Source organism: Oncorhynchus clarkii, chromosome 1, assembly GCF_045791955.1.
Source record: "Oncorhynchus clarkii lewisi isolate Uvic-CL-2024 chromosome 1, UVic_Ocla_1.0, whole genome shotgun sequence".
Taxonomy (NCBI): domain Eukaryota; kingdom Metazoa; phylum Chordata; class Actinopteri; order Salmoniformes; family Salmonidae; genus Oncorhynchus; species Oncorhynchus clarkii.
Window position 1 is genome coordinate 54,794,740 of NC_092147.1, and position 24,017 is coordinate 54,818,756.

The 24,017-nt window shown below is 55.2% G+C and overlaps 1 protein-coding gene across 1 annotated transcript in view; it reads right to left on the minus strand.

Annotated features, from left to right (window-relative positions):
• LOC139406691 (enolase-phosphatase E1-like) overlaps positions 1-23,693 on the minus strand; it is a 40,319-nt gene extending 16,626 nt beyond the window's left edge. Inside the window, exons 1-14 of the mRNA XM_071149647.1 lie at positions 23,556-23,693; positions 22,999-23,193; positions 17,918-17,998; positions 17,705-17,785; positions 16,171-16,368; positions 15,237-15,434; positions 14,654-14,845; positions 14,422-14,508; positions 13,218-13,493; positions 9,632-9,829; positions 8,698-8,895; positions 7,551-7,748; positions 6,347-6,622; positions 2,432-2,629 (exon numbers count right to left, since the gene is read on the minus strand). Of these exons, the coding sequence (XP_071005748.1) occupies positions 2,432-2,629; positions 6,347-6,622; positions 7,551-7,748; positions 8,698-8,895; positions 9,632-9,829; positions 13,218-13,493; positions 14,422-14,508; positions 14,654-14,845; positions 15,237-15,434; positions 16,171-16,368; positions 17,705-17,785; positions 17,918-17,998; positions 22,999-23,193; positions 23,556-23,693 (2,514 nt within the window). The remainder of the gene's footprint in view (positions 1-2,431; positions 2,630-6,346; positions 6,623-7,550; positions 7,749-8,697; positions 8,896-9,631; positions 9,830-13,217; positions 13,494-14,421; positions 14,509-14,653; positions 14,846-15,236; positions 15,435-16,170; positions 16,369-17,704; positions 17,786-17,917; positions 17,999-22,998; positions 23,194-23,555) is intronic.
• Between the last annotated feature and the right edge of the window lie 324 nt (positions 23,694-24,017).

Genomic DNA, 24,017 nt, shown 5'->3' on the forward strand with positions numbered 1-24,017 from the left:
AATGTCAGCCTGCCCCTCAGTCCGAGGGGTGAGCCGTTGTCCGTTACCTACCTGTGTCCTCTGCGCGATCTCCTCTTCTCTTGTGCTGACATTCTCTTCTCTTGTGCTGATTTGTGCGGTGTCGGCCTGCCCCTAAGTCCGAGGGTTGAGACGTTGTCCGTCACCTACCTGTGTCCTCTGCGCGATCTCCTCTTCTCTTGTGCTGACTTGTGCAATGTCGGCCTGCCCCTCAGTCATAGGGGTGAGCCGTTGTCCAGTACCTACCCGTGTCCTCTGCGCGATCTCCTCTTGTCTTGTGCTGATATTCTCTTCTCTTGTGCTGACTGGTGCAGTGTCGGCCTGCCCCTCAGTCCGAGGGGTGAGCCGCTGTCCGTTACCTACCAGTGTCCTGTGCGCGATCTCCACTTCTCTTGTGCTGACTTGTGCCATGTCAGCCTTCTGCGCGATCTCCTCTTCTCTTGTGCTGACTTGTGCAATGTCAGCCTGGCCCTCAGTCCGAGGGTTTGAGCCGTTGTCCGTTACCTACCTGTGTCCTCTGCGCAATCTCCTCTTGTCTTGTGCTGACATTCTCTTCTCTTGTGCTGACATTCTCTTCTCTTGTGCTGACTTGTGCAGTGTCAGCCTGCCCCTCAGTCCGAGGGGTGAGCCGTGGTCCGTTACCTACCCGTGTCCTCTGCGCGATTTCCTCTTGTCTTGTGCTGACATTCTCTTCTCTTGTGCTGACTTGTGCAGTGTCGGCCTGCCTCTCAGTCCGAGGGGTGAGCCATTGTCCTACCTACCTGTGTCCTCTGCGCGATCTCCTCTTGTCTTGTACTGACATTCTCTTATCTTGTGCTGACTTGTGCAATGTCAGCCTGCCCCTCAGTCCGAGGGGTGAGCCGTTGTCCGTTACCTACCTGTGTCCTCTGCGCGATCTCCTCTTCTCTTGTGCTGACATTCTCTTCTCTTGTGCTGATTTGTGCGGTGTCGGCCTGCCCCTAAGTCCGAGGGTTGAGACGTTGTCCGTCACCTACCTGTGTCCTCTGCGCGATCTCCTCTTCTCTTGTGCTGACTTGTGCAATGTCGGCCTGCCCCTCAGTCATAGGGGTGAGCCGTTGTCCAGTACCTACCCGTGTCCTCTGCGCGATCTCCTCTTGTCTTGTGCTGATATTCTCTTCTCTTGTGCTGACTGGTGCAGTGTCGGCCTGCCCCTCAGTCCGAGGGGTGAGCCGCTGTCCGTTATCTACCAGTGTCCTGTGCGCGATCTCCACTTCTCTTGTGCTGACTTGTGCCATGTCAGCCTGCCTCTCAGTCCGAGTGGTGAGCCGTTGTCCGTTACCTACCTGTGTCCTCTGCGCGATCTCCTCTTGTCTTGTGCTGATATTCTCTTCTCTTGTGCTGACATTCTCTTCTCTTGTGCTGACTTGTGCAGTGTCGGCCTGCTCCTCAGTCCGAGGGGTGAGCCGTTGTCCGTTACCTACCAGTGTCCTCTGCGCGATCTCCTCTTCTCTTGTGCTGACTTGTGCAATGTCAGCCTGCCCCTCAGTCCGAGGGGTGAGACGTTTTCCGTTACCTACCTGTGTCCTCTGCGCGATCTCCTCTTGTCTTGTGCTGATATTCTCTTCTCTTGTGCTGACATTCTCTTCTCTTGTGCTGACTTGTGCCATGTCAGCCTGCCTCTCAGTCCGAGGGGTGAGCCGTTGTCCGTTACCTACCTGTGTCCTCTGCGCAATCTCCTCTTGTCTTGTGCTGATATTCTCTTCTCTGGTGCTGACATTCTCTTCTCTTGTGCTGACTTGTGCAGTGTCGGCCTGCCCCTCAGTCCGAGGGGTGAGCCGTTGTCCGTTACCTACCAGTGTCCTCTGCACGATCTCCTCTTCTCTTGTGCTGACTTGTGCAATGTCAGCCTACCCCTCAGTCCGAGGGGTGAGCCGTTTTCCGTTACCTACCTGTGTCCTCTGCGCGATCTCCTCTTGTCTTGTGCTGATATTCTCTTCTCTTGTGTTGACATTCTCTTCTCTTGTGCTGACTTGTGCAGTGTCGGCCTGCCCCTCAGTCTGAGGGGTGAGCCGTTGTCCGTTACATACCCGTGTCCTCTGAGCGATCTCCTCTTCTCTTGTGCTGACATTCTCTTGTGCTGATTTGTGCAATGTCAGCCTGCCCCTCAGTCCGAGGGGTGAGCCGTTGTCCGTTACCTACCTGTGTCCTCTGTGCGATCTCCTCTTGTCATGTGCTGACATTCTCTTCTCTTGTGCTGACATTCTCTTCTCTTGTGCTGACTTGTGCAGTGTCAGCCTGCCCCTCAGTCCGAGGGGTGAGCCATTGTCCTACCTACCTGTGTCCTCTGCGCGATCTCCTCTTGTCTTGTACTGACATTCTCTTCTCTTGTGCTGACTTGTGCAATGTCAGCCTGCCCCTCAGTCCGAGGGGTGAGCCGTTGTCCGTTACCTACCTGTGTCCTCTGCGCGATCTCCTCTTCTCTTGTGCTGACATTCTCTTCTCTTGTGCTGACTTGTGCAGTGTAGGCCTGCCCCTCATTCTGAGGTGTGAGCCGTTGTCCGTTACATACCCGTGTCCTCTGAGCGATCTCCTCTTCTCTTGTGCTGACATTCTCTTCTCTTGTGCTGATTGGTGCGGTGTCGACCTGCCCCTAAGTCCGAGGGGTGAGCCGTTGTCCGTCACCTACCTGTGTCCTCTGCGCGATCTCCTCTTCTCTTGTGCTGACTTGTGCAATGTCGGCCTGCCCCTCAGTCCGAGGGGTGAGCCGTTGTCCAGTACCTACCCGTGTCCTCTGCGCGATCTCCTCTTGTCTTGTGCTGATATTCTCTTCTCTTGTGCTGACATTCTCTTCTCTTGTGCTGACTTGTGCAGTGTCGGCCTGCCCCTCAGTCCGAGGGGTGAGCCGTTGTCCGTTACCTACCAGTGTCCTGTGCGCGATCTCCTCTTCTCTTGTGCTGACTTGTGCCATGTCAGCCTGCCTCTCAGTCCGAGTGGTGAGCCGTTGTCCGTTACCTACCTGTGTCCTCTGCGCGATCTCCTCTTGTCTTGTGCTGATATTCTCTTCTCTTGTGCTGACATTCTCTTCTCTTGTGCTGACTTGTGCAGTGTCGGCCTGCCCCTCAGTCCGAGGGGTGAGCCGTTGTCCGTTACCTATCAGTGTCCTCTGCGCAATCTCCTCTTCTCTTGTGCTGACTTGTGCAATGTCAGCCTACCCCTCAGTCCGAGGGGTGAGCCGTTTTCCGTTACCTACCTGTGTCCTCTGCGCGATCTCCTCTTGTCTTGTGCTGATATTCTCTTCTCTTGTGCTGACATTCTCTTCTCTTGTGCTGACTTGTGCCATGTCAGCCTGCCTCTCAGTCCGAGGGGTAAGCCGTTGTCCGTTACCTACCTGTGTCCTCTGCGCAATCTCCTCTTGTCTTGTGCTGATATTCTCTTCTCTGGTGCTGACATTCTCTTCTCTTGTGCTGACTTGTGCAGTGTCGGCCTGCCCCTCAGTCCGAAGGGTGAGCCGTTGTCCGTTACCTACCAGTGTCCTCTGCGCGATCTCCTCTTCTCTTGTGCTGACTTGTGCAGTGTCGGCCTGCCCCTCAGTCCGAGGGGTGAGCCGTTGTCCGTTACCTATCAGTGTCCTCTGCGCAATCTCCTCTTCTCTTGTGCTGACTTGTGCAATGTCAGCCTACCCCTCAGTCCGAGGGGTGAGCCGTTTTCCGTTACCTACCTGTGTCCTCTGCGCAATCTCCTCTTGTCTTGTGCTGATATTCTCTTCTCTTGTGCTGACATTCTCTTCTCTTGTGCTGACTTGTGCCATGTCAGCCTGCCTCTCAGTCCGAGGGGTGAGCCGTTGTCCGTTACCTACCTGTGTCCTCTGCGCAATCTCCTCTTGTCTTGTGCTGATATTCTCTTCTCTGGTGCTGACATTCTCTTCTCTTGTGCTGACTTGTGCAGTGTCAGCCTGCCCCACAGTCCGATGGGTGAGCCTTTGTGTCCTCTGCGCGATCTCCTCTTCTCTTGTGCTGACTTGTGCAGTGTCGGCCTGCCCCTCAGTCCGAGGGGTGAGCCGTTGTCTGTTACCTACCTGTGTCCTCTGCGCGATCTCCTCTTCTCTTGTGCTGACTTGTGCAATGTCAGCCTGCCCCTCAGTCCGAGGGGTGAGCCGTTTTCCGTTACCTACCAGTGTCCTCTGCGCGATCTCCTCTTGTCTTGTGCTGATATTCTCTTCTCTTGTGTTGACATTCTCTTCTCTTGTGCTGACTTGTGCAGTGTCGGCCTGCCCCTCAGTCTGAGGGGTGAGCCGTTGTCCGTTACATACCCGTGTCCTCTGCGCGATCTCCTCTTCTCTTGTGCTGACATTCTCTTCTCTTGTGCTGATTTGTGCGGTGTCGGCCTGCCCCTCAGTCTGAGGGGTGAGCCGTTGTCCGTTACCTACCTGTGTCCTCTGCGCGATCTCCTCTTGTCTTGTGCTGACATTCTCTTCTCTTGTGCTTACATTCTCTTCTCTTGTGCTGACTTGTGCAGTGTCAGCCTGCCCCTCAGTCCGAGGGGTGAGCCTTTGTGTCCTCTGCGCTATCTCCTCTTCTCTTGTGCTGACTTGTGCAGTGTCGGCCTGCCCCTCAGTCCGAGGGGTGAGCCGTTGTCTGTTACCTACCTGTGTCCTCTGCGCGATCTCCTCTTGTCTTGTGCTGATATTCTCTTCTCTTGTGCTGACATTCTCTTCTCTTGTGCTGACTTGTGCAGTGTCGGCCTGCCCCTCAGTCCGAAGGGTGAGCCGTTGTCCGTTACCTACCAGTGTCCTCTGCGCGATCTCCTCTTCTCTTGTGCTGACTTGTGCAATGTCAGCCTGCCCCTCAGTCCGAGGGGTGAGCCATTTTCCGTTACCTACCTGTGTCCTCTGTGCGATGTCCTCTTGTCTTGTGCTGATATTCTCTTCTCTTGTGTTGACATTCTCTTCTCTTGTGCTTACTTGTGCAGTGTCGGCCTGCCCCTCAGTCTGAGGGGTGAGTCGTTGTCCGTTACATACCCGTGTCCTCTGCGCGATCTCCTCTTCTCTTGTGCTGACATTCTCTTCTCTTGTGCTGATTTGTGCGGTGTCGGCCTGCCCCTCAGTCTGAGGGGTGAGCCGTTGTCCGTCACCTACTTGTGTCCTCTGCGCGATCTCCTCTTCTCTTGTGCTGACTTGTGCAATGTCAGCCTGCCCCTAAGTCCGAGGGGTGAGCCGTTGTCCGTTACATACCCGTGTCCTCTGCGCGATCTCCTCTTCTCTTGTGCTGACATTCTCTTCTCTTGTGCTGATTTGTGCGGTGTCGGCCTGCCCCTCAGTCTGAGGGGTGAGCCGTTGTCCGTTACCTACCTGTGTCCTCTGCGCGATCTCCTCTTGTCTTGTGCTGACATTCTCTTCTCTTGTGCTTACATTCTCTTCTCTTGTGCTGACTTGTGCAGTGTCAGCCTGCCCCTCAGTCCGAGGGGTGAGCCTTTGTGTCCTCTGCGCTATCTCCTCTTCTCTTGTGCTTACTTGTGCAGTGTCAGCCTGCCCCTCAGTCCGAGGGGTGAGCTGTTGTCCGTTACCTACCCGTGTCCTCTGCGCGATCTCCTCTTCTCTTGTGCTGACTTGTGCAATGTCAGCCTGCCCCTCAGTCCGAGGGGTGAGCCGTTGTCCGTTACCTACCTGTGTCCTCTGCGCGATCTCCTCTTGTCTTGTACTGACATTCTCTTCTCTTGTGCTGACTTGTGCAATGTCAGCCTGCCCCTCAGTCCGAGGTGTGAGCCGTTGTCCGTTACCTACCCGTGTCCTCTGCGCGATCTCCTCTTCTCTTGTGCTGACATTCTCTTCTCTTGTGCTGACTTGTGCAGTGTCGGCCTGCCCCTCATTCTGAGAGGTGAGCCGTTGTCCATTACGTACCCGTGTCCTCTGCGCGATCTCCTCTTCTCTTGTGCTGACATTCTCTTCTCTTGTGCTGATTTGTGCGGTGTCGGCCTGCCCCTCAGTCTGAGGGGTGAGCCGTTGTCCGTTACCTACCTGTGTCCTCTGCGCGATCTCCTCTTGTCTTGTGCTGACATTCTCTTCTCTTGTGCTTACATTCTCTTCTCTTGTGCTGACTTGTGCAGTGTCAGCCTGCCCCTCAGTCCGAGGGGTGAGCCTTTGTGTCCTCTGCGCTATCTCCTCTTCTCTTGTGCTTACTTGTGCAGTGTCAGCCTGCCCCTCAGTCCGAGGGGTGAGCTGTTGTCCGTTACCTACCCGTGTCCTCTGCGCGATCTCCTCTTCTCTTGTGCTGACTTGTGCAATGTCAGCCTGCCCCTCAGTCCGAGGGGTGAGCCGTTGTCCGTTACCTACCTGTGTCCTCTGCGCGATCTCCTCTTGTCTTGTACTGACATTCTCTTCTCTTGTGCTGAATTGTGCAATGTCAGCCTGCCCCTCAGTCCGAGGGGTGAGCCGTTGTCCGTTCCCTACCCGTGTCTTCTGCGCGATCTCCTCTTCTCTTGTGCTGACATTCTCTTCTCTTGTGCTGACTTGTGCATTGTCGGCCTGCCCCTCATTCTGAGAGGTGAGCCGTTGTCCGTTACGTACCCGTGTCCTCTGAGCGATCTCCTCTTTTCTTGTGCTGACATTCTCTTCTCTTGTGCTGATTTGTGCGGTGTCGGCCTGCCCCTAAGTCCGAGGGGTGAGCCGTTGTCCTTCACCTACCTGTGTCCTCTGCGCGATCTCCTCTTCTCTTGTGCTGACTTGTGCAATGTCGGCCTGCCCCTCAGTCCGAGGGGTGAGCCGTTGTCCGTTACCTACCTGTGTCCTCTGCGCGATCTCCTCTTGTCTTGTGCTGACATTCTCTTCTCTTGTGCTGATTTGTGCGGTGTCGGCCTGCCCCTAAGTCCGAGGGGTGAGCCGTTGTCCGTCACCTACCTGTGTCCTCTGCGCTATCTCCTCTTCTCTTGTGCTGACTTGTGCAATGTCAGCCTGCCCCTCAGTCCGAGGGGTGAGCCGTTGTCCGTTACCTACCTGTGTCCTCTGCGCGATCTCCTCTTGTCTTGTGCTGACATTCTCTTCTCTTGTGCTGATTTGTGCGGTGTCGGCCTGCCCCTAAGTCCGAGGGGTGAGCCGTTGTCCGTCACTGACCTGTGTCCTCTGCGCGATCTCCTCTTCTCTTGTGCTGACTTGTGCAATGTCAGCCTGCCCCTCAGTCCGAGGGGTGAGCCGTTGTCCGTTACCTACCTGTGTCCTCTGCGCGATCTCCTCTTGTCTTGTGCTGACATTCTCTTCTCTTGTGCTGACATTCTCTTCTCTTGTGCTGACTTGTGCAGTGTCAGCCTGCCCCTCAGTCCGAGGGGTGAGCCGTGGTCCGTTACCTACCCGTGTCCTCTGCGCGATTTCCTCTTGTCTTGTGCTGACATTCTCTTCTCTTGTGCTGACTTGTGCAGTGTCGGCCTGCCCCTCAGTCCGAGGGGTGAGCCATTGTCCTACCTACCTGTGTCCTCTGCGCGATCTCCTCTTGTCTTGTACTGACATTCTCTTCTCTTGTGCTGACTTGTGCAATGTCAGCCTGCCCCTCAGTCCGAGGGGTGAGCCGTTGTCCGTTACCTACCTGTGTCCTCTGCGCGATCTCCTCTTCTCTTGTGCTGACATTCTCTTCTCTTGTGCTGACTTGTGCAGTGTAGGCCTGCCCCTCATTCTGAGGTGTGAGCCGTTGTCCGTTACATACCCGTGTCCTCTGAGCGATCTCCTCTTCTCTTGTGCTGACATTCTCTTCTCTTGTGCTGATTTGTGCGGTGTCGGCCTGCCCCTAAGTCCGAGGGGTGAGCCGTTGTCCGTCACCTACCTGTGTCCTCTGCGCGATCTCCTCTTCTCTTGTGCTGACTTGTGCAGTGTCGGCCTGCCCCTCAGTCCGAGGGGTGAGCCGTTGTCCGTTACCTACCTGTGTCCTCTGCGCGATCTCCTCTTGTCTTGTGCTGACATTCTCTTCTCTTGTGCTGACATTCTCTTCTCTTGTGCTGACTTGTGCAGTGTAGGCCTGCCCCTCATTCTGAGGTGTGAGCCGTTGTCCGTTACATACCCGTGTCCTCTGAGCGATCTCCTCTTCTCTTGTGCTGACATTCTCTTCTCTTGTGCTGACTTGTGCAGTGTCGGCCTGCCCCTCATTCCGAGGGGTGAGCCGTTGTCCTTCACCTACCTGTGTCCTCTGCGCGATCTCCTCTTCTCTTGTGCTGACTTGTGCAATGTCGGCCTGGCCCTCAGTCCGAGGGGTGAGCCGTTGTCCGTTACCTACCTGTGTCCTCTGCGCGATCTCCTCTTGTCTTGTGCTGACATTCTCTTCTCTTGTGCTGATTTGTGCGGTGTCGGCCTGCCCCTAAGTCCGAGGGGTGAGCCGTTGTCCGTCACTGACCTGTGTCCTCTGCGCGATCTCCTCTTCTCTTGTGCTGACTTGTGCAATGTCAGCCTGCCCCTCAGTCCGAGGGGTGAGCCGTTGTCCGTTACCTACCTGTGTCCTCTGCGCGATCTCCTCTTGTCTTGTGCTGACATTCTCTTCTCTTGTGCTGACATTCTCTTCTCTTGTGCTGACTTGTGCAGTGTCAGCCTGCCCCTCAGTCCGAGGGGTGAGCCGTGGTCCGTTACCTACCCGTGTCCTCTGCGCGATTTCCTCTTGTCTTGTGCTGACATTCTCTTCTCTTGTGCTGACTTGTGCAGTGTCGGCCTGCCCCTCAGTCCGAGGGGTGAGCCATTGTCCTACCTACCTGTGTCCTCTGCGCGATCTCCTCTTGTCTTGTACTGACATTCTCTTCTCTTGTGCTGACTTGTGCAGTGTAGGCCTGCCCCTCATTCTGAGGTGTGAGCCGTTGTCCGTTACATACCCGTGTCCTCTGAGCGATCTCCTCTTCTCTTGTGCTGACATTCTCTTCTCTTGTGCTGATTTGTGCGGTGTCAGCCTGCCCCTAAGTCCGAGGGGTGAGTCGTTGTCCGTCACCTACCTGTGTCCTCTGCGCGATCTCCTCTTCTCTTGTGCTGACTTGTGCAGTGTCAGCCTGCCCCTCATTCCGAGGGGTGAGCCGTTGTCCGTTACCTACCCGTGTCCTCTGCGCAATCTCCTCTTCTCTTGTGCTGACTTGTGCAATGTCATCCTGCCCCTAAGTCCGAGGGGTGAGCCGTTGTCCGTTACCTACCTGTGTCCTCTGCGAGATCTCCTCTTGTCTTGTGCTGATATTCTCTTCTCTTGTGCTGACATTCTCTTCTCTTGTGCTGACTTGTGCAGTGTCGGCCTGCCCCTCATTCCGAGGGGTGAGCCGTTGTCCGTTACCTACCTGTGTCCTCTGCGCGATCTCCTCTTGTCTTGTGCTGACATTCTCTTCTCTTGTGCTGACATTCTCTTCTCTTGTGCTGACTTGTGCAGTGTCAGCCTGCCCCTCAGTCCGAGGGGTGAGCCGTGGTCCGTTACCTACCCGTGTCCTCTGCGCGATTTCCTCTTGTCTTGTGCTGACATTCTCTTCTCTTGTGCTGACTTGTGCAGTGTCGGCCTGCCCCTCAGTCCGGGGGGTGAGCCATTGTCCTACCTACCTGTGTCCTCTGCGCGATCTCCTCTTGTCTTCTACTGACATTCTCTTCTCTTGTGCTGACTTAAGCAATGTCAGCCTGCCCCTCAGTCCGAGGGGTGAGCCGTTGTCCGTTACCTACCAGTGTCCTCTGCGCGATCTCCTCTTCTCTTGTGCTGACATTCTCTTCTCTTGTGCTGACTTGTGCAGTGTAGGCCTGCCCCTCATTCTGAGGTGTGAGCCGTTGTCCGTTATATACCCGTGTCCTCTGAGCGATCTCCTCTTCTCTTGTGCTGACATTCTCTTCTCTTGTGCTGATTTTTGCGGTGTCGGCCTGCCCCTAAGTCTGAGGGGTGAGCCGTTGTCCGTCACCTACCTGTGTCCTCTGCGCGATCTCCTCTTCTCTTGTGCTGACTTGTGCAGTGTCAGCCTGCCCCTCATTCCGAGGGGTGAGCCGTTGTCCGTTACCTACCCGTGTCCTCTGCGCAATCTCCTCTTCTCTTGTGCTGACTTGTGCAATGTCAGCCTGCCCCTAAGTCCGAGGGGTGAGCCGTTGTCCGTTACCTACCTGTGTCCTCTGCGAGATCTCCTCTTGTCTTGTGCTGATATTCTCTTCTCTTGTGCTGACATTCTCTTCTCTTGTGCTGACTTGTGCAGTGTCGGCCTGCCCCTCAATTCCGAGGGGTGAGCCGTTGTCCGTTACCTACCTGTGTCCTCTGCGCGATCTCCTCTTGTCTTGTGCTGACATTCTCTTCTCTTGTGCTGATTTGTGCGGTGTCGGCCTGCCCCTAAGTCTGAGGGTTTAGCCGTTGTCCGTCACCTACCTGTGTCCTCTGCGCTATCTCCTCTTCTCTTGTGCTGACTTGTGCAATGTCAGCCTGCCCCTCAGTCCGAGGGGTGAGCCGTTGTCCGTTACCTACCCGTGTCCTCTGCGCGATCTCCTCTTCTCTTGTGCTGACTTGTGCAATGTCAGCCTGCCCCTAAGTCCGAGGGGTGAGCCGTTGTCCGTTACCTACCTGTGTCCTCTGCGAGATCTCCTCTTGTCTTGTGCTGATATTCTCTTCTCTTGTGCTGACATTCTCTTCTCTTGTGCTGACTTGTGCAGTGTCGGCCTGCCCCTAAGTCCGAGGGGTGAGCTGTTGTCCGTCACCTACCTGTGTCCTCTGCGCGATCTCCTCTTCTCTTGTGCTGACTTGTGCAGTGTCAGCCTGCCCCTCATTCCGAGGGGTGAGCCGTTGTCCGTTACCAACCCGTGTCCTCTGCGCGATCTCCTCTTCTCTTGTGCTGACTTGTGCAATGTCAGTCTGCCCCTAAGTCCGAGGGGTGAGCCGTTGTCCGTTACCTACCAGTGTCCTCTGCGCGATCTCCTCTTCTCTTGTGCTGACTTGTGCAATGTCAGCCTGCCCCTCAGTCCGAGGGGTGAGCCGTTGTCTGTTACCTACCTGTTTCCTCTGCGCGATCTCCTCTTGTCTTGTGCTGATATTCTCTTCTCTTGTGCTGACATTCTCTTCTCTTGTGCTGACTTGTGCAGTGTAGGCCTGCCCCTCATTCTGAGGTGTGAGCCGTTGTCCGTTACATACCCGTGTCCTCTGAGAGATCTCCTCTTCTCTTGTGCTGACATTCTCTTCTCTTGTGCTGATTTGTGCGGTGTCGGCCTGCCCCTAAGTCCGAGGGGTGAGCCGTTGTCCGTCACCTACCTGTGTCCTCTGCGCGATCTCCTCTTCTTTTGTGCTGACTTGTGCAATGTCGGCCTGCCCCTCAGTCCGAGGGGTGAGCCATTGTCCGTTACCTACCTGTGTCCTCTGCGCGATCTCCTCTTGTCTTTTGCTGACATTCTCTTCTCTTGTGCTGATTTGTGCGGTGTCGGCCTGCCCCTAAGTCCGAGGGGTGAGCCGTTGTCCGTCACCTACCTGTGTCCTCTGCGCGATCTCCTCTTCTCTTGTGCTGACTTGTGCAATGTCAGTCTGCCCCTAAGTCCGAGGGGTGAGCAGTTGTCCGTTACCTACCTGTGTCCTCTGCGCGATCTCCTCTTGTCTTGTGCTGATATTCTCTTCTCTTGTGCTGACATTCTCTTCTCTTGTGCTGACTTGTGCAGTGTCGGCCTGCCCCTCAGTCCGAAGGGTGAGCCGTTGTCCGTTACCTACCAGTGTCCTCTGCGCGATCTCCTCTTCTCTTGTGCTGACTTGTGCAATGTCAGCCTGCCCCTCAGTCCGAGGGGTGAGCCATTTTCCGTTACCTACCTGTGTCCTCTGTGCGATGTCCTCTTGTCTTGTGCTGATATTCTCTTCTCTTGTGTTGACATTCTCTTCTCTTGTGCTTACTTGTGCAGTGTCGGCCTGCCCCTCAGTCTGAGGGGTGAGTCGTTGTCCGTTACATACCCGTGTCCTCTGCGCGATCTCCTCTTCTCTTGTGCTGACATTCTCTTCTCTTGTGCTGATTTGTGCGGTGTCGGCCTGCCCCTCAGTCTGAGGGGTGAGCCGTTGTCCGTCACCTACTTGTGTCCTCTGCGCGATCTCCTCTTCTCTTGTGCTGACTTGTGCAATGTCAGCCTGCCCCTAAGTCCGAGGGGTGAGCCGTTGTCCGTTACATACCCGTGTCCTCTGCGCGATCTCCTCTTCTCTTGTGCTGACATTCTCTTCTCTTGTGCTGATTTGTGCGGTGTCGGCCTGCCCCTCAGTCTGAGGGGTGAGCCGTTGTCCGTTACCTACCTGTGTCCTCTGCGCGATCTCCTCTTGTCTTGTGCTGACATTCTCTTCTCTTGTGCTTACATTCTCTTCTCTTGTGCTGACTTGTGCAGTGTCAGCCTGCCCCTCAGTCCGAGGGGTGAGCCTTTGTGTCCTCTGCGCTATCTCCTCTTCTCTTGTGCTTACTTGTGCAGTGTCAGCCTGCCCCTCAGTCCGAGGGGTGAGCTGTTGTCCGTTACCTACCCGTGTCCTCTGCGCGATCTCCTCTTCTCTTGTGCTGACTTGTGCAATGTCAGCCTGCCCCTCAGTCCGAGGGGTGAGCCGTTGTCCGTTACCTACCTGTGTCCTCTGCGCGATCTCCTCTTGTCTTGTACTGACATTCTCTTCTCTTGTGCTGACTTGTGCAATGTCAGCCTGCCCCTCAGTCCGAGGTGTGAGCCGTTGTCCGTTACCTACCCGTGTCCTCTGCGCGATCTCCTCTTCTCTTGTGCTGACATTCTCTTCTCTTGTGCTGACTTGTGCAGTGTCGGCCTGCCCCTCATTCTGAGAGGTGAGCCGTTGTCCATTACGTACCCGTGTCCTCTGCGCGATCTCCTCTTCTCTTGTGCTGACATTCTCTTCTCTTGTGCTGATTTGTGCGGTGTCGGCCTGCCCCTCAGTCTGAGGGGTGAGCCGTTGTCCGTTACCTACCTGTGTCCTCTGCGCGATCTCCTCTTGTCTTGTGCTGACATTCTCTTCTCTTGTGCTTACATTCTCTTCTCTTGTGCTGACTTGTGCAGTGTCAGCCTGCCCCTCAGTCCGAGGGGTGAGCCTTTGTGTCCTCTGCGCTATCTCCTCTTCTCTTGTGCTTACTTGTGCAGTGTCAGCCTGCCCCTCAGTCCGAGGGGTGAGCTGTTGTCCGTTACCTACCCGTGTCCTCTGCGCGATCTCCTCTTCTCTTGTGCTGACTTGTGCAATGTCAGCCTGCCCCTCAGTCCGAGGGGTGAGCCGTTGTCCGTTACCTACCTGTGTCCTCTGCGCGATCTCCTCTTGTCTTGTACTGACATTCTCTTCTCTTGTGCTGACTTGTGCAATGTCAGCCTGCCCCTCAGTCCGAGGGGTGAGCCGTTGTCCGTTCCCTACCCGTGTCTTCTGCGCGATCTCCTCTTCTCTTGTGCTGACATTCTCTTCTCTTGTGCTGACTTGTGCATTGTCGGCCTGCCCCTCATTCTGAGAGGTGAGCCGTTGTCCGTTACGTACCCGTGTCCTCTGAGCGATCTCCTCTTTTCTTGTGCTGACATTCTCTTCTCTTGTGCTGATTTGTGCGGTGTCGGCCTGCCCCTAAGTCCGAGGGGTGAGCCGTTGTCCTTCACCTACCTGTGTCCTCTGCGCGATCTCCTCTTCTCTTGTGCTGACTTGTGCAATGTCGGCCTGCCCCTCAGTCCGAGGGGTGAGCCGTTGTCCGTTACCTACCTGTGTCCTCTGCGCGATCTCCTCTTGTCTTGTGCTGACATTCTCTTCTCTTGTGCTGATTTGTGCGGTGTCGGCCTGCCCCTAAGTCCGAGGGGTGAGCCGTTGTCCGTCACCTACCTGTGTCCTCTGCGCTATCTCCTCTTCTCTTGTGCTGACTTGTGCAATGTCAGCCTGCCCCTCAGTCCGAGGGGTGAGCCGTTGTCCGTTACCTACCTGTGTCCTCTGCGCGATCTCCTCTTGTCTTGTGCTGACATTCTCTTCTCTTGTGCTGATTTGTGCGGTGTCGGCCTGCCCCTAAGTCCGAGGGGTGAGCCGTTGTCCGTCACTGACCTGTGTCCTCTGCGCGATCTCCTCTTCTCTTGTGCTGACTTGTGCAATGTCAGCCTGCCCCTCAGTCCGAGGGGTGAGCCGTTGTCCGTTACCTACCTGTGTCCTCTGCGCGATCTCCTCTTGTCTTGTGCTGACATTCTCTTCTCTTGTGCTGACATTCTCTTCTCTTGTGCTGACTTGTGCAGTGTCAGCCTGCCCCTCAGTCCGAGGGGTGAGCCGTGGTCCGTTACCTACCCGTGTCCTCTGCGCGATTTCCTCTTGTCTTGTGCTGACATTCTCTTCTCTTGTGCTGACTTGTGCAGTGTCGGCCTGCCCCTCAGTCCGAGGGGTGAGCCATTGTCCTACCTACCTGTGTCCTCTGCGCGATCTCCTCTTGTCTTGTACTGACATTCTCTTCTCTTGTGCTGACTTGTGCAATGTCATCCTGCCCCTCAGTCCGAGGGGTGAGCCGTTGTCCGTTACCTACCTGTGTCCTCTGCGCGATCTCCTCTTCTCTTGTGCTGACATTCTCTTCTCTTGTGCTGACTTGTGCAGTGTAGGCCTGCCCCTCATTCTGAGGTGTGAGCCGTTGTCCGTTACATACCCGTGTCCTCTGCGCGATTTCCTCTTGTCTTGTGCTGACATTCTCTTCTCTTGTGCTGACTTGTGCAGTGTCGGCCTGCCCCTCAGTCCGAGGGGTGAGCCATTGTCCTACCTACCTGTGTCCTCTGCGCGATCTCCTCTTGTCTTGTACTGACATTCTCTTCTCTTGTGCTGACTTGTGCAGTGTAGGCCTGCCCCTCATTCTGAGGTGTGAGCCGTTGTCCGTTACATACCCGTGTCCTCTGAGCGATCTCCTCTTCTCTTGTGCTGACATTCTCTTCTCTTGTGCTGACTTGTGCAGTGTCGGCCTGCCCCTCATTCCGAGGGGTGAGCCGTTGTCCTTCACCTACCTGTGTCCTCTGCGCGATCTCCTCTTCTCTTGTGCTGACTTGTGCAATGTCGGCCTGCCCCTCAGTCCGAGGGGTGAGCCGTTGTCCGTTACCTACCTGTGTCCTCTGCGCGATCTCCTCTTGTCTTGTGCTGACATTCTCTTCTCTTGTGCTGACATTCTCTTCTCTTGTGCTGACTTGTGCAGTGTCAGCCTGCCCCTCAGTCCGAGGGGTGAGCCGTGGTCCGTTACCTACCCGTGTCCTCTGCGCGATTTCCTCTTGTCTTGTGCTGACATTCTCTTCTCTTGTGCTGACTTGTGCAGTGTCGGCCTGCCCCTCAGTCCGAGGGGTGAGCCATTGTCCTACCTACCTGTGTCCTCTGCGCGATCTCCTCTTGTCTTGTACTGACATTCTCTTCTCTTGTGCTGACTTGTGCAGTGTAGGCCTGCCCCTCATTCTGAGGTGTGAGCCGTTGTCCGTTACATACCCGTGTCCTCTGAGCGATCTCCTCTTCTCTTGTGCTGACATTCTCTTCTCTTGTGCTGATTTGTGCGGTGTCAGCCTGCCCCTAAGTCCGAGGGGTGAGTCGTTGTCCGTCACCTACCTGTGTCCTCTGCGCGATCTCCTCTTCTCTTGTGCTGACTTGTGCAGTGTCAGCCTGCCCCTCATTCCGAGGGGTGAGCCGTTGTCCGTTACCTACCCGTGTCCTCTGCGCAATCTCCTCTTCTCTTGTGCTGACTTGTGCAATGTCATCCTGCCCCTAAGTCCGAGGGGTGAGCCGTTGTCCGTTACCTACCTGTGTCCTCTGCGAGATCTCCTCTTGTCTTGTGCTGATATTCTCTTCTCTTGTGCTGACATTCTCTTCTCTTGTGCTGACTTGTGCAGTGTCGGCCTGCCCCTCATTCCGAGGGGTGAGCCGTTGTCCGTTACCTACCTGTGTCCTCTGCGCGATCTCCTCTTGTCTTGTGCTGACATTCTCTTCTCTTGTGCTGACATTCTCTTCTCTTGTGCTGACTTGTGCAGTGTCAGCCTGCCCCTCAGTCCGAGGGGTGAGCCGTGGTCCGTTACCTACCCGTGTCCTCTGCGCGATTTCCTCTTGTCTTGTGCTGACATTCTCTTCTCTTGTGCTGACTTGTGCAGTGTCGGCCTGCCCCTCAGTCCGGGGGGTGAGCCATTGTCCTACCTACCTGTGTCCTCTGCGCGATCTCCTCTTGTCTTCTACTGACATTCTCTTCTCTTGTGCTGACTTAAGCAATGTCAGCCTGCCCCTCAGTCCGAGGGGTGAGCCGTTGTCCGTTACCTACCAGTGTCCTCTGCGCGATCTCCTCTTCTCTTGTGCTGACATTCTCTTCTCTTGTGCTGACTTGTGCAGTGTAGGCCTGCCCCTCATTCTGAGGTGTGAGCCGTTGTCCGTTATATACCCGTGTCCTCTGAGCGATCTCCTCTTCTCTTGTGCTGACATTCTCTTCTCTTGTGCTGATTTTTGCGGTGTCGGCCTGCCCCTAAGTCTGAGGGGTGAGCCGTTGTCCGTCACCTACCTGTGTCCTCTGCGCGATCTCCTCTTCTCTTGTGCTGACTTGTGCAGTGTCAGCCTGCCCCTCATTCCGAGGGGTGAGCCGTTGTCCGTTACCTACCCGTGTCCTCTGCGCAATCTCCTCTTCTCTTGTGCTGACTTGTGCAATGTCAGCCTGCCCCTAAGTCCGAGGGGTGAGCCGTTGTCCGTTACCTACCTGTGTCCTCTGCGAGATCTCCTCTTGTCTTGTGCTGATATTCTCTTCTCTTGTGCTGACATTCTCTTCTCTTGTGCTGACTTGTGCAGTGTCGGCCTGCCCCTCAATTCCGAGGGGTGAGCCGTTGTCCGTTACCTACCTGTGTCCTCTGCGCGATCTCCTCTTGTCTTGTGCTGACATTCTCTTCTCTTGTGCTGATTTGTGCGGTGTCGGCCTGCCCCTAAGTCCGAGGGTTTAGCCGTTGTCCGTCACCTACCTGTGTCCTCTGCGCTATCTCCTCTTCTCTTGTGCTGACTTGTGCAATGTCAGCCTGCCCCTCAGTCCGAGGGGTGAGCCGTTGTCCGTTACCTACCCGTGTCCTCTGCGCGATCTCCTCTTCTCTTGTGCTGACTTGTGCAATGTCAGCCTGCCCCTAAGTCCGAGGGGTGAGCCGTTGTCCGTTACCTACCCGTGTCCTCTGCGCGATCTCCTCTTCTCTTGTGCTGACTTGTGCAATGTCAGCCTGCCCCTAAGTCCGAGGGGTGAGCCGTTGTCCGTTACCTACCTGTGTCCTCTGCGAGATCTCCTCTTGTCTTGTGCTGATATTCTCTTCTCTTGTGCTGACATTCTCTTCTCTTGTGCTGACTTGTGCAGTGTCGGCCTGCCCCTAAGTCCGAGGGGTGAGCTGTTGTCCGTCACCTACCTGTGTCCTCTGCGCGATCTCCTCTTCTCTTGTGCTGACTTGTGCAGTGTCAGCCTGCCCCTCATTCCGAGGGGTGAGCCGTTGTCCGTTACCAACCCGTGTCCTCTGCGCGATCTCCTCTTCTCTTGTGCTGACTTGTGCAATGTCAGTCTGCCCCTAAGTCCGAGGGGTGAGCCGTTGTCCGTTACCTACCAGTGTCCTCTGCGCGATCTCCTCTTCTCTTGTGCTGACTTGTGCAATGTCAGCCTGCCCCTCAGTCCGAGGGGTGAGCCGTTGTCTGTTACCTACCTGTTTCCTCTGCGCGATCTCCTCTTGTCTTGTGCTGATATTCTCTTCTCTTGTGCTGACATTCTCTTCTCTTGTGCTGACTTGTGCAGTGTAGGCCTGCCCCTCATTCTGAGGTGTGAGCCGTTGTCCGTTACATACCCGTGTCCTCTGAGAGATCTCCTCTTCTCTTGTGCTGACATTCTCTTCTCTTGTGCTGATTTGTGCGGTGTCGGCCTGCCCCTAAGTCCGAGGGGTGAGCCGTTGTCCGTCACCTACCTGTGTCCTCTGCGCGATCTCCTCTTCTTTTGTGCTGACTTGTGCAATGTCGGCCTGCCCCTCAGTCCGAGGGGTGAGCCATTGTCCGTTACCTACCTGTGTCCTCTGCGCGATCTCCTCTTGTCTTTTGCTGACATTCTCTTCTCTTGTGCTGATTTGTGCGGTGTCGGCCCGCCCCTAAGTCCGAGGGGTGAGCCGTTGTCCGTCACCTACCTGTGTCCTCTGCGCGATCTCCTCTTCTCTTGTGCTGACTTGTGCAATGTCAGTCTGCCCCTAAGTCCGAGGGGTGAGCAGTTGTCCGTTACCTACCTGTGTCCTCTGCGAGATCTCCTCTTGTCTTGTGCTGACTTGTGCAATGTCAGTCTGCCCCTAAGTCCGAGGGGTGAGCAGTTGTCCGTTACCTACCTGTGTCCTCTGCGAGATCTCCTCTTGTCTTGTGCTGATATTCTCTTCTCTTGTGCTGACATTCTCTTCTCTTGTGCTGACTTGTGCAGTGTCTGCCTGCCCCTCAGTCCGAGGGGTGAGCCGTTGTCCGTTACCTACCAGTGTCCTCTGCGCGATCTCCTCTTCTCTTGTGCTGACTTGTGCAATGTCAGCCTGCCCCTCAGTCCGAGGGGTGAGCCGTTGTCCGTTACCTACCTGTGTCCTCTGCGCGATCTCCTCTTGTATTGTGCTGACATTCTCTTCTCTTGTGCTGATTTGTGCGGTGTCGGCCTGCCCCTAAGTCCGAGGGGTGAGCCGTTGTCCGTCACCTACCTGTGTCCTCTGCGCGATCTCCTCTTCTCTTGTGCTGACTTGTGCAATGTCAGCCTGCCCCTAAGTCCGAGGGGTGAGCCGTTGTCCGTTACCTACCTGTGTCCTCTGCGAGATCTCCTCTTGTCTTGTGCTGATATTCTCTTCTCTTGTGCTGACATTCTCTTCTCTTGTGCTGACATGTGCAGTGTCGGCCTGCCCCTCAGTCCGAGGGGTGAGCCGTTGTCCGTTACCTACCAGTGTCCTCTGCGCGATCTCCTCTTCTCTTGTGCTGACTTGTGCAATGTCAGCCTGGCCCTCAGTCCGAGGTGTGAGCCGTTTTCCGTTACCTACCTGTTTCCTCTTCGCGATCTCCTCTTGTCTTGTGCTGATATTCTCTTCTCTTGTGTTGACATTCTCTTCTCTTGTGCTGACTTGTGCAGTGTCGGCCTGCCCCTCAGTCCAAAGGGTGAGCCGTTGTCCGTTACCTCCCAGTGTCCTCTGCGCGATCTCCTCTTCTCTTGTGCTGACATTCTCTTCTCTTGTGCTGACTTGTGCAGTGTCAGCCTGCCCCTCAGTCTGAGGGGTGAGCCGTTGTCCGTTACATACCCGTGTCCTCTGAGCGATCTCCTCTTCTCTTGTGCTGACATTCTCTTCTCTTGTGCTGATTTGTGCGGTGTCGGCCTGCCCCTCAGTCCGAGGGGTGAGCCGTTGTCCGTCACCTACCTGTGTCCTCTACGCGATCTCCTCTTGTCTTGTGCTGACATTCTCTTCTCTTGTGCTGATTTGTGCGGTGTCGGCCCGCCCCTAAGTCCGAGGGGTGAGCCGTTGTCCGTCACCTACCTGTGTCCTCTGCGCGATCTCCTCTTGTCTTGTGCTGACATTCTCTTGTGCTGATTTGTGCGGTGTCGGCCTGCCCCTAAGTCCGAGGGGTGAGCCGTTGTCCGTCACCTACCTGTGTCCTCTGCGCGATCTCCTCTTCTCTTGTGCTGACTTGTGCAGTGTCTGCCTGCCCCTCAGTCCGAGGGGTGAGCCGTTGTCCGTTACCTACCTGTGTCCTCTGCGCGATCTCCTCTTCTCTTGTGCTGACTTGTGCAATGTCAGCCTGCCCCTCAATCCGAGGGGTGAGCCGTTGTCCGTTACCTACCTATGTCCTCTGCGCGATCTCCTCTTGTCTTGTGCTGACATTCCCTTCTCTTGTGCTGACTTGTGCAGTGTCGGCCTGCCCCTCAGTCCGAGGGGTGAGCCGTTGTCCGTTACCTACCCGTGTCCTCTGCGAAGTCTCCTCTTCTCTTGTGCTGACATTCTCTTCTCTTGTGCTGACTTGTGCAGTGTCAGCCTGCCCCTCAGTCCGAGGGGTGAGCCGTTGTCCGTTACCTACCTGTGTCCTCTGCGCAATCTACTCTTCTCTTGTGCTGACTTGTGCAATGTCAGCCTGCCCCTCAATCCGAGGGGTGAGCCGTTGTCCGTTACCTACCCGTGTCCTCTGCGCAATCTCCTCTTCTCTTGTGCTGACATTCTCTTCTCTTGTGCTGACTTGTGCAGTGTCGGCCTGCCCCTCAGTCCGAGGGGTGAGCCGTTGTCCGTTACCTACCCGTGTCCTCTGCGCGATCTCCTCTTCTCTTGTGTTGACTTGTTCAATGTCAGCCTGCCCCTCAGTCCGAGGGATGAGCCGTTGTCCGGTATCTACCCGTGTCCTCTGCGCGATCTCCTCTTGTCTTGTGCTGATATTCTATTCTCTTGTGCTGACATTTTCTTCTCTTGTGCTGACTTGTGCAGTGTCGGCCTGCCCCTCAGTCCGAGGGGTGAGCCGTTGTCCAACGCCTACCTGTGTCCTCTGCACGATCTCCTCTTGTCTTTTGCTGACATTCTCTTCTCTTGTGCTGACATTCTCTTCTCTTGTGCTGACTTGTGCAGTGTCTGCCTGCCCCTCAGTCCGAGGGGTGAGCAGTTGTCCGTTACCTACCTGTGTCCTCTGCGCGATCTCCTCTTCTCTTGTGCTGACATTCTCTTCTCTTGTGCTGACTTGTGCAGTGTCAGCCTGCCCCTCAGTCTGAGGGGTGAGCCGTTGTCCGTTACATACCCGTGTCCTCTGAGCGATCTCCTCTTCTCTTGTGCTGACATTCTCTTCTCTTGTGCTGATTTGTGCGGTGTCGGCCTGCCCCTCAGTCCGAGGGGTGAGCCGTTGTCCGTCACCTACCTGTGTCCTCTACGCGATCTCCTCTTGTCTTGTGCTGACATTCTCTTCTCTTGTGCTGATTTGTGCGGTGTCGGCCCGCCCCTAAGTCCGAGGGGTGAGCCGTTGTCCGTCACCTACCTGTGTCCTCTGCGCGATCTCCTCTTGTCTTGTGCTGACATTCTCTTGTGCTGATTTGTGCGGTGTCGGCCTGCCCCTAAGTCCGAGGGGTGAGCCGTTGTCCGTCACCTACCTGTGTCCTCTGCGCGATCTCCTCTTCTCTTGTGCTGACTTGTGCAGTGTCTGCCTGCCCCTCAGTCCGAGGGGTGAGCCGTTGTCCGTTACCTACCTGTGTCCTCTGCGCGATCTCCTCTTCTCTTGTGCTGACTTGTGCAATGTCAGCCTGCCCCTCAATCCGAGGGGTGAGCCGTTGTCCGTTACCTACCTATGTCCTCTGCGCGATCTCCTCTTGTCTTGTGCTGACATTCCCTTCTCTTGTGCTGACTTGTGCAGTGTCGGCCTGCCCCTCAGTCCGAGGGGTGAGCCGTTGTCCGTTACCTACCCGTGTCCTCTGCGAAGTCTCCTCTTCTCTTGTGCTGACATTCTCTTCTCTTGTGCTGACTTGTGCAGTGTCAGCCTGCCCCTCAGTCCGAGGGGTGAGCCGTTGTCCGTTACCTACCTGTGTCCTCTGCGCAATCTACTCTTCTCTTGTGCTGACTTGTGCAATGTCAGCCTGCCCCTCAATCCGAGGGGTGAGCCGTTGTCCGTTACCTACCCGTGTCCTCTGCGCAATCTCCTCTTCTCTTGTGCTGACATTCTCTTCTCTTGTGCTGACTTGTGCAGTGTCGGCCTGCCCCTCAGTCCGAGGGGTGAGCCGTTGTCCGTTACCTACCCGTGTCCTCTGCGCGATCTCCTCTTCTCTTGTGTTGACTTGTTCAATGTCAGCCTGCCCCTCAGTCCGAGGGATGAGCCGTTGTCCGGTATCTACCCGTGTCCTCTGCGCGATCTCCTCTTGTCTTGTGCTGATATTCTATTCTCTTGTGCTGACATTTTCTTCTCTTGTGCTGACTTGTGCAGTGTCGGCCTGCCCCTCAGTCCGAGGGGTGAGCCGTTGTCCAACGCCTACCTGTGTCCTCTGCACGATCTCCTTTTCTCTTGTGCTGCCATTCTCTTCTCTTGTGCTGACGTGTGTAGTGTCGGCCTGCCCCTTAGTCCGAGGGGTGAGCCGTTGTCCGTTACCTACCCGTGTCCTCTGCGCGATCTCCTCTTCTCTTGTGCTGACTTGTGCAATGTCAGCCTGCCCCTCAGTCCGAGGGGTGAGCCGTTGTCCGTTACCTACCCGTGTCCTTGTGCAGTGTCGGCCTGCCCCTCAGTCCGAGGGGTGAGCCGTTGTCCGTTACCTACCCATGTCCTCTGCTCGATCTCCTCTTGTTTTGTGCTGATATTCTCTTCTCTTGTGCTGACATCCTCTTCTCTTGTGCTGACTTGTGCAGTGTCGGCCTGCCCCTCAGTCCAAGGGTTTAGCCCCTTCTTATGCTTCATCCCCTTGTTCGAGGAGCTTCTCCTACTCGAGGTCTGTGCCTCACGATGGTTCGACAATCAGTGTTTGCTAAGGTTGGCTGCTTTCTTGTTTCTTTTTCGGTTGAGGTTTCATTGATCGGTCATCACCTACCTTGGTTGATTCCACTCTTCGGAGTGATGTCCTCTCATATGCTGGATGATTCCCTAGGTTGGACTTTTCAGGTTGGACGTTTCATTAGTTCTAGGCTTTGCGGTTGGAACTTTTCAAGTTGGACGTTTCATTAGTTCTGGGCTGGAGCTTCTCCTACACGAAGCCGGGCCACCCAGGGTCTTGCCTACGCGTTGACGTTTCATCCGTTGGCCATTACCTACCTGTGTCGATTCCTATCCTCGCCACGATGTCCTCTCATATGCTTGCCGATTGTCCTTCTTGTGAAGGACAACCTATTCTCTATGGGACAACGTCCTCAGTCGGCCGCTCCCTTTACCGAGTTTGCAAGAGGAGCACTTGGTGTGCCAGTTGGGGCCTTGTTATACTTACATGGCTAGACTGTGTGGGATCGTGACTAGTCAGGCATCACATCAAACTTAGCGTATCGGGACAGAACAGAGAGAAGGACAGAACAGAGTAGGACAGAACAGAGTAGGAAAGGACAGAGGAGGAAAGGACAGAGTAGGAAAGGACAGAGTGGGAAATGATATGGTAGATACCCTTTGTCCGTTGAGAGCTATCCACAGTTATACTCACGTCGTTACTGGACGACAAGAAGTGAGCAAAGGACGATCCCTTGTAACCGGGGTCAAATCTGTAGATCCTATTCTCTCTGTTACCACAGATGTTCACGGGTTTCTCAGTGTGTCGGAAAGAAGGCAGGAGCTGGAGTTCTTCCATGGCGCTCTCCACCCCAACTCTCAAGGTGGTGCACATGTGTTTATTTTGTACCTGAACCATGACGTTGATATCGAGGTGTATGAGAACAGCCTCATCATCAAACTTTTTCCACACTGTCTCGGGGCTAGGCAAAGGGTGTAAGGGTTGGCGTAGCGAGAGAACTCTCTCTCCACCTGGTAAAGGTGGCCTAGGGCAGGGTTGATGTGATCATAGTTCTCAGAGCCCAAAGGGGCTAGGCCAAGCTTCTCAAGGAGAGCGTGTTTATACTTGAAGAGAGAGTCACCAAACTGGCTAATGGTAACACCCAAAACCACTCCCCTGAAGAGCTCTATCTGAAACGGTTCCATTCTCATGCCTTTGACTTGGAAATATTCGAACACCCTATCTATCAGACTTTCAAATCGGTACATTACGGAGCTTGACTTCTCGTTTACAGACGCGTCGTAAAGCTGTAACTCGTACATCCTAGCTTTGGCACGCTCCACTCCGAGCTCCTTTATTAGCGCCGCTTGTGCAAAGCGGTCTTTTATCAGTCGATTGTACTCTGTCATTCTATCGTTATTCTTCCGCTTCCTTTCTCTGTTGCTGTCGTCCTTGGAGAGCCTGACCCTCACGCAGTCGACAGCCACCCCAACAGGAGCAGACCTAGCGATGTCGATGGGGTCTCTCACCAACTTGATGAGTAACCACGATGTCTCGTCCGGGTTTGAGGACAGCGCTTGGTGGCGCGATCGCAACCCTGTTGATGTGTTACACCCAGAGCTTAGCTGGAGCTCAGGTGAATCGGAGAGTGTCATACTGTGCCCCAGTGAATGCATCACGGACAGCATGTCCATGTGTCACACGGGTAAGGAGCAATCGAATCCCTCGAAATG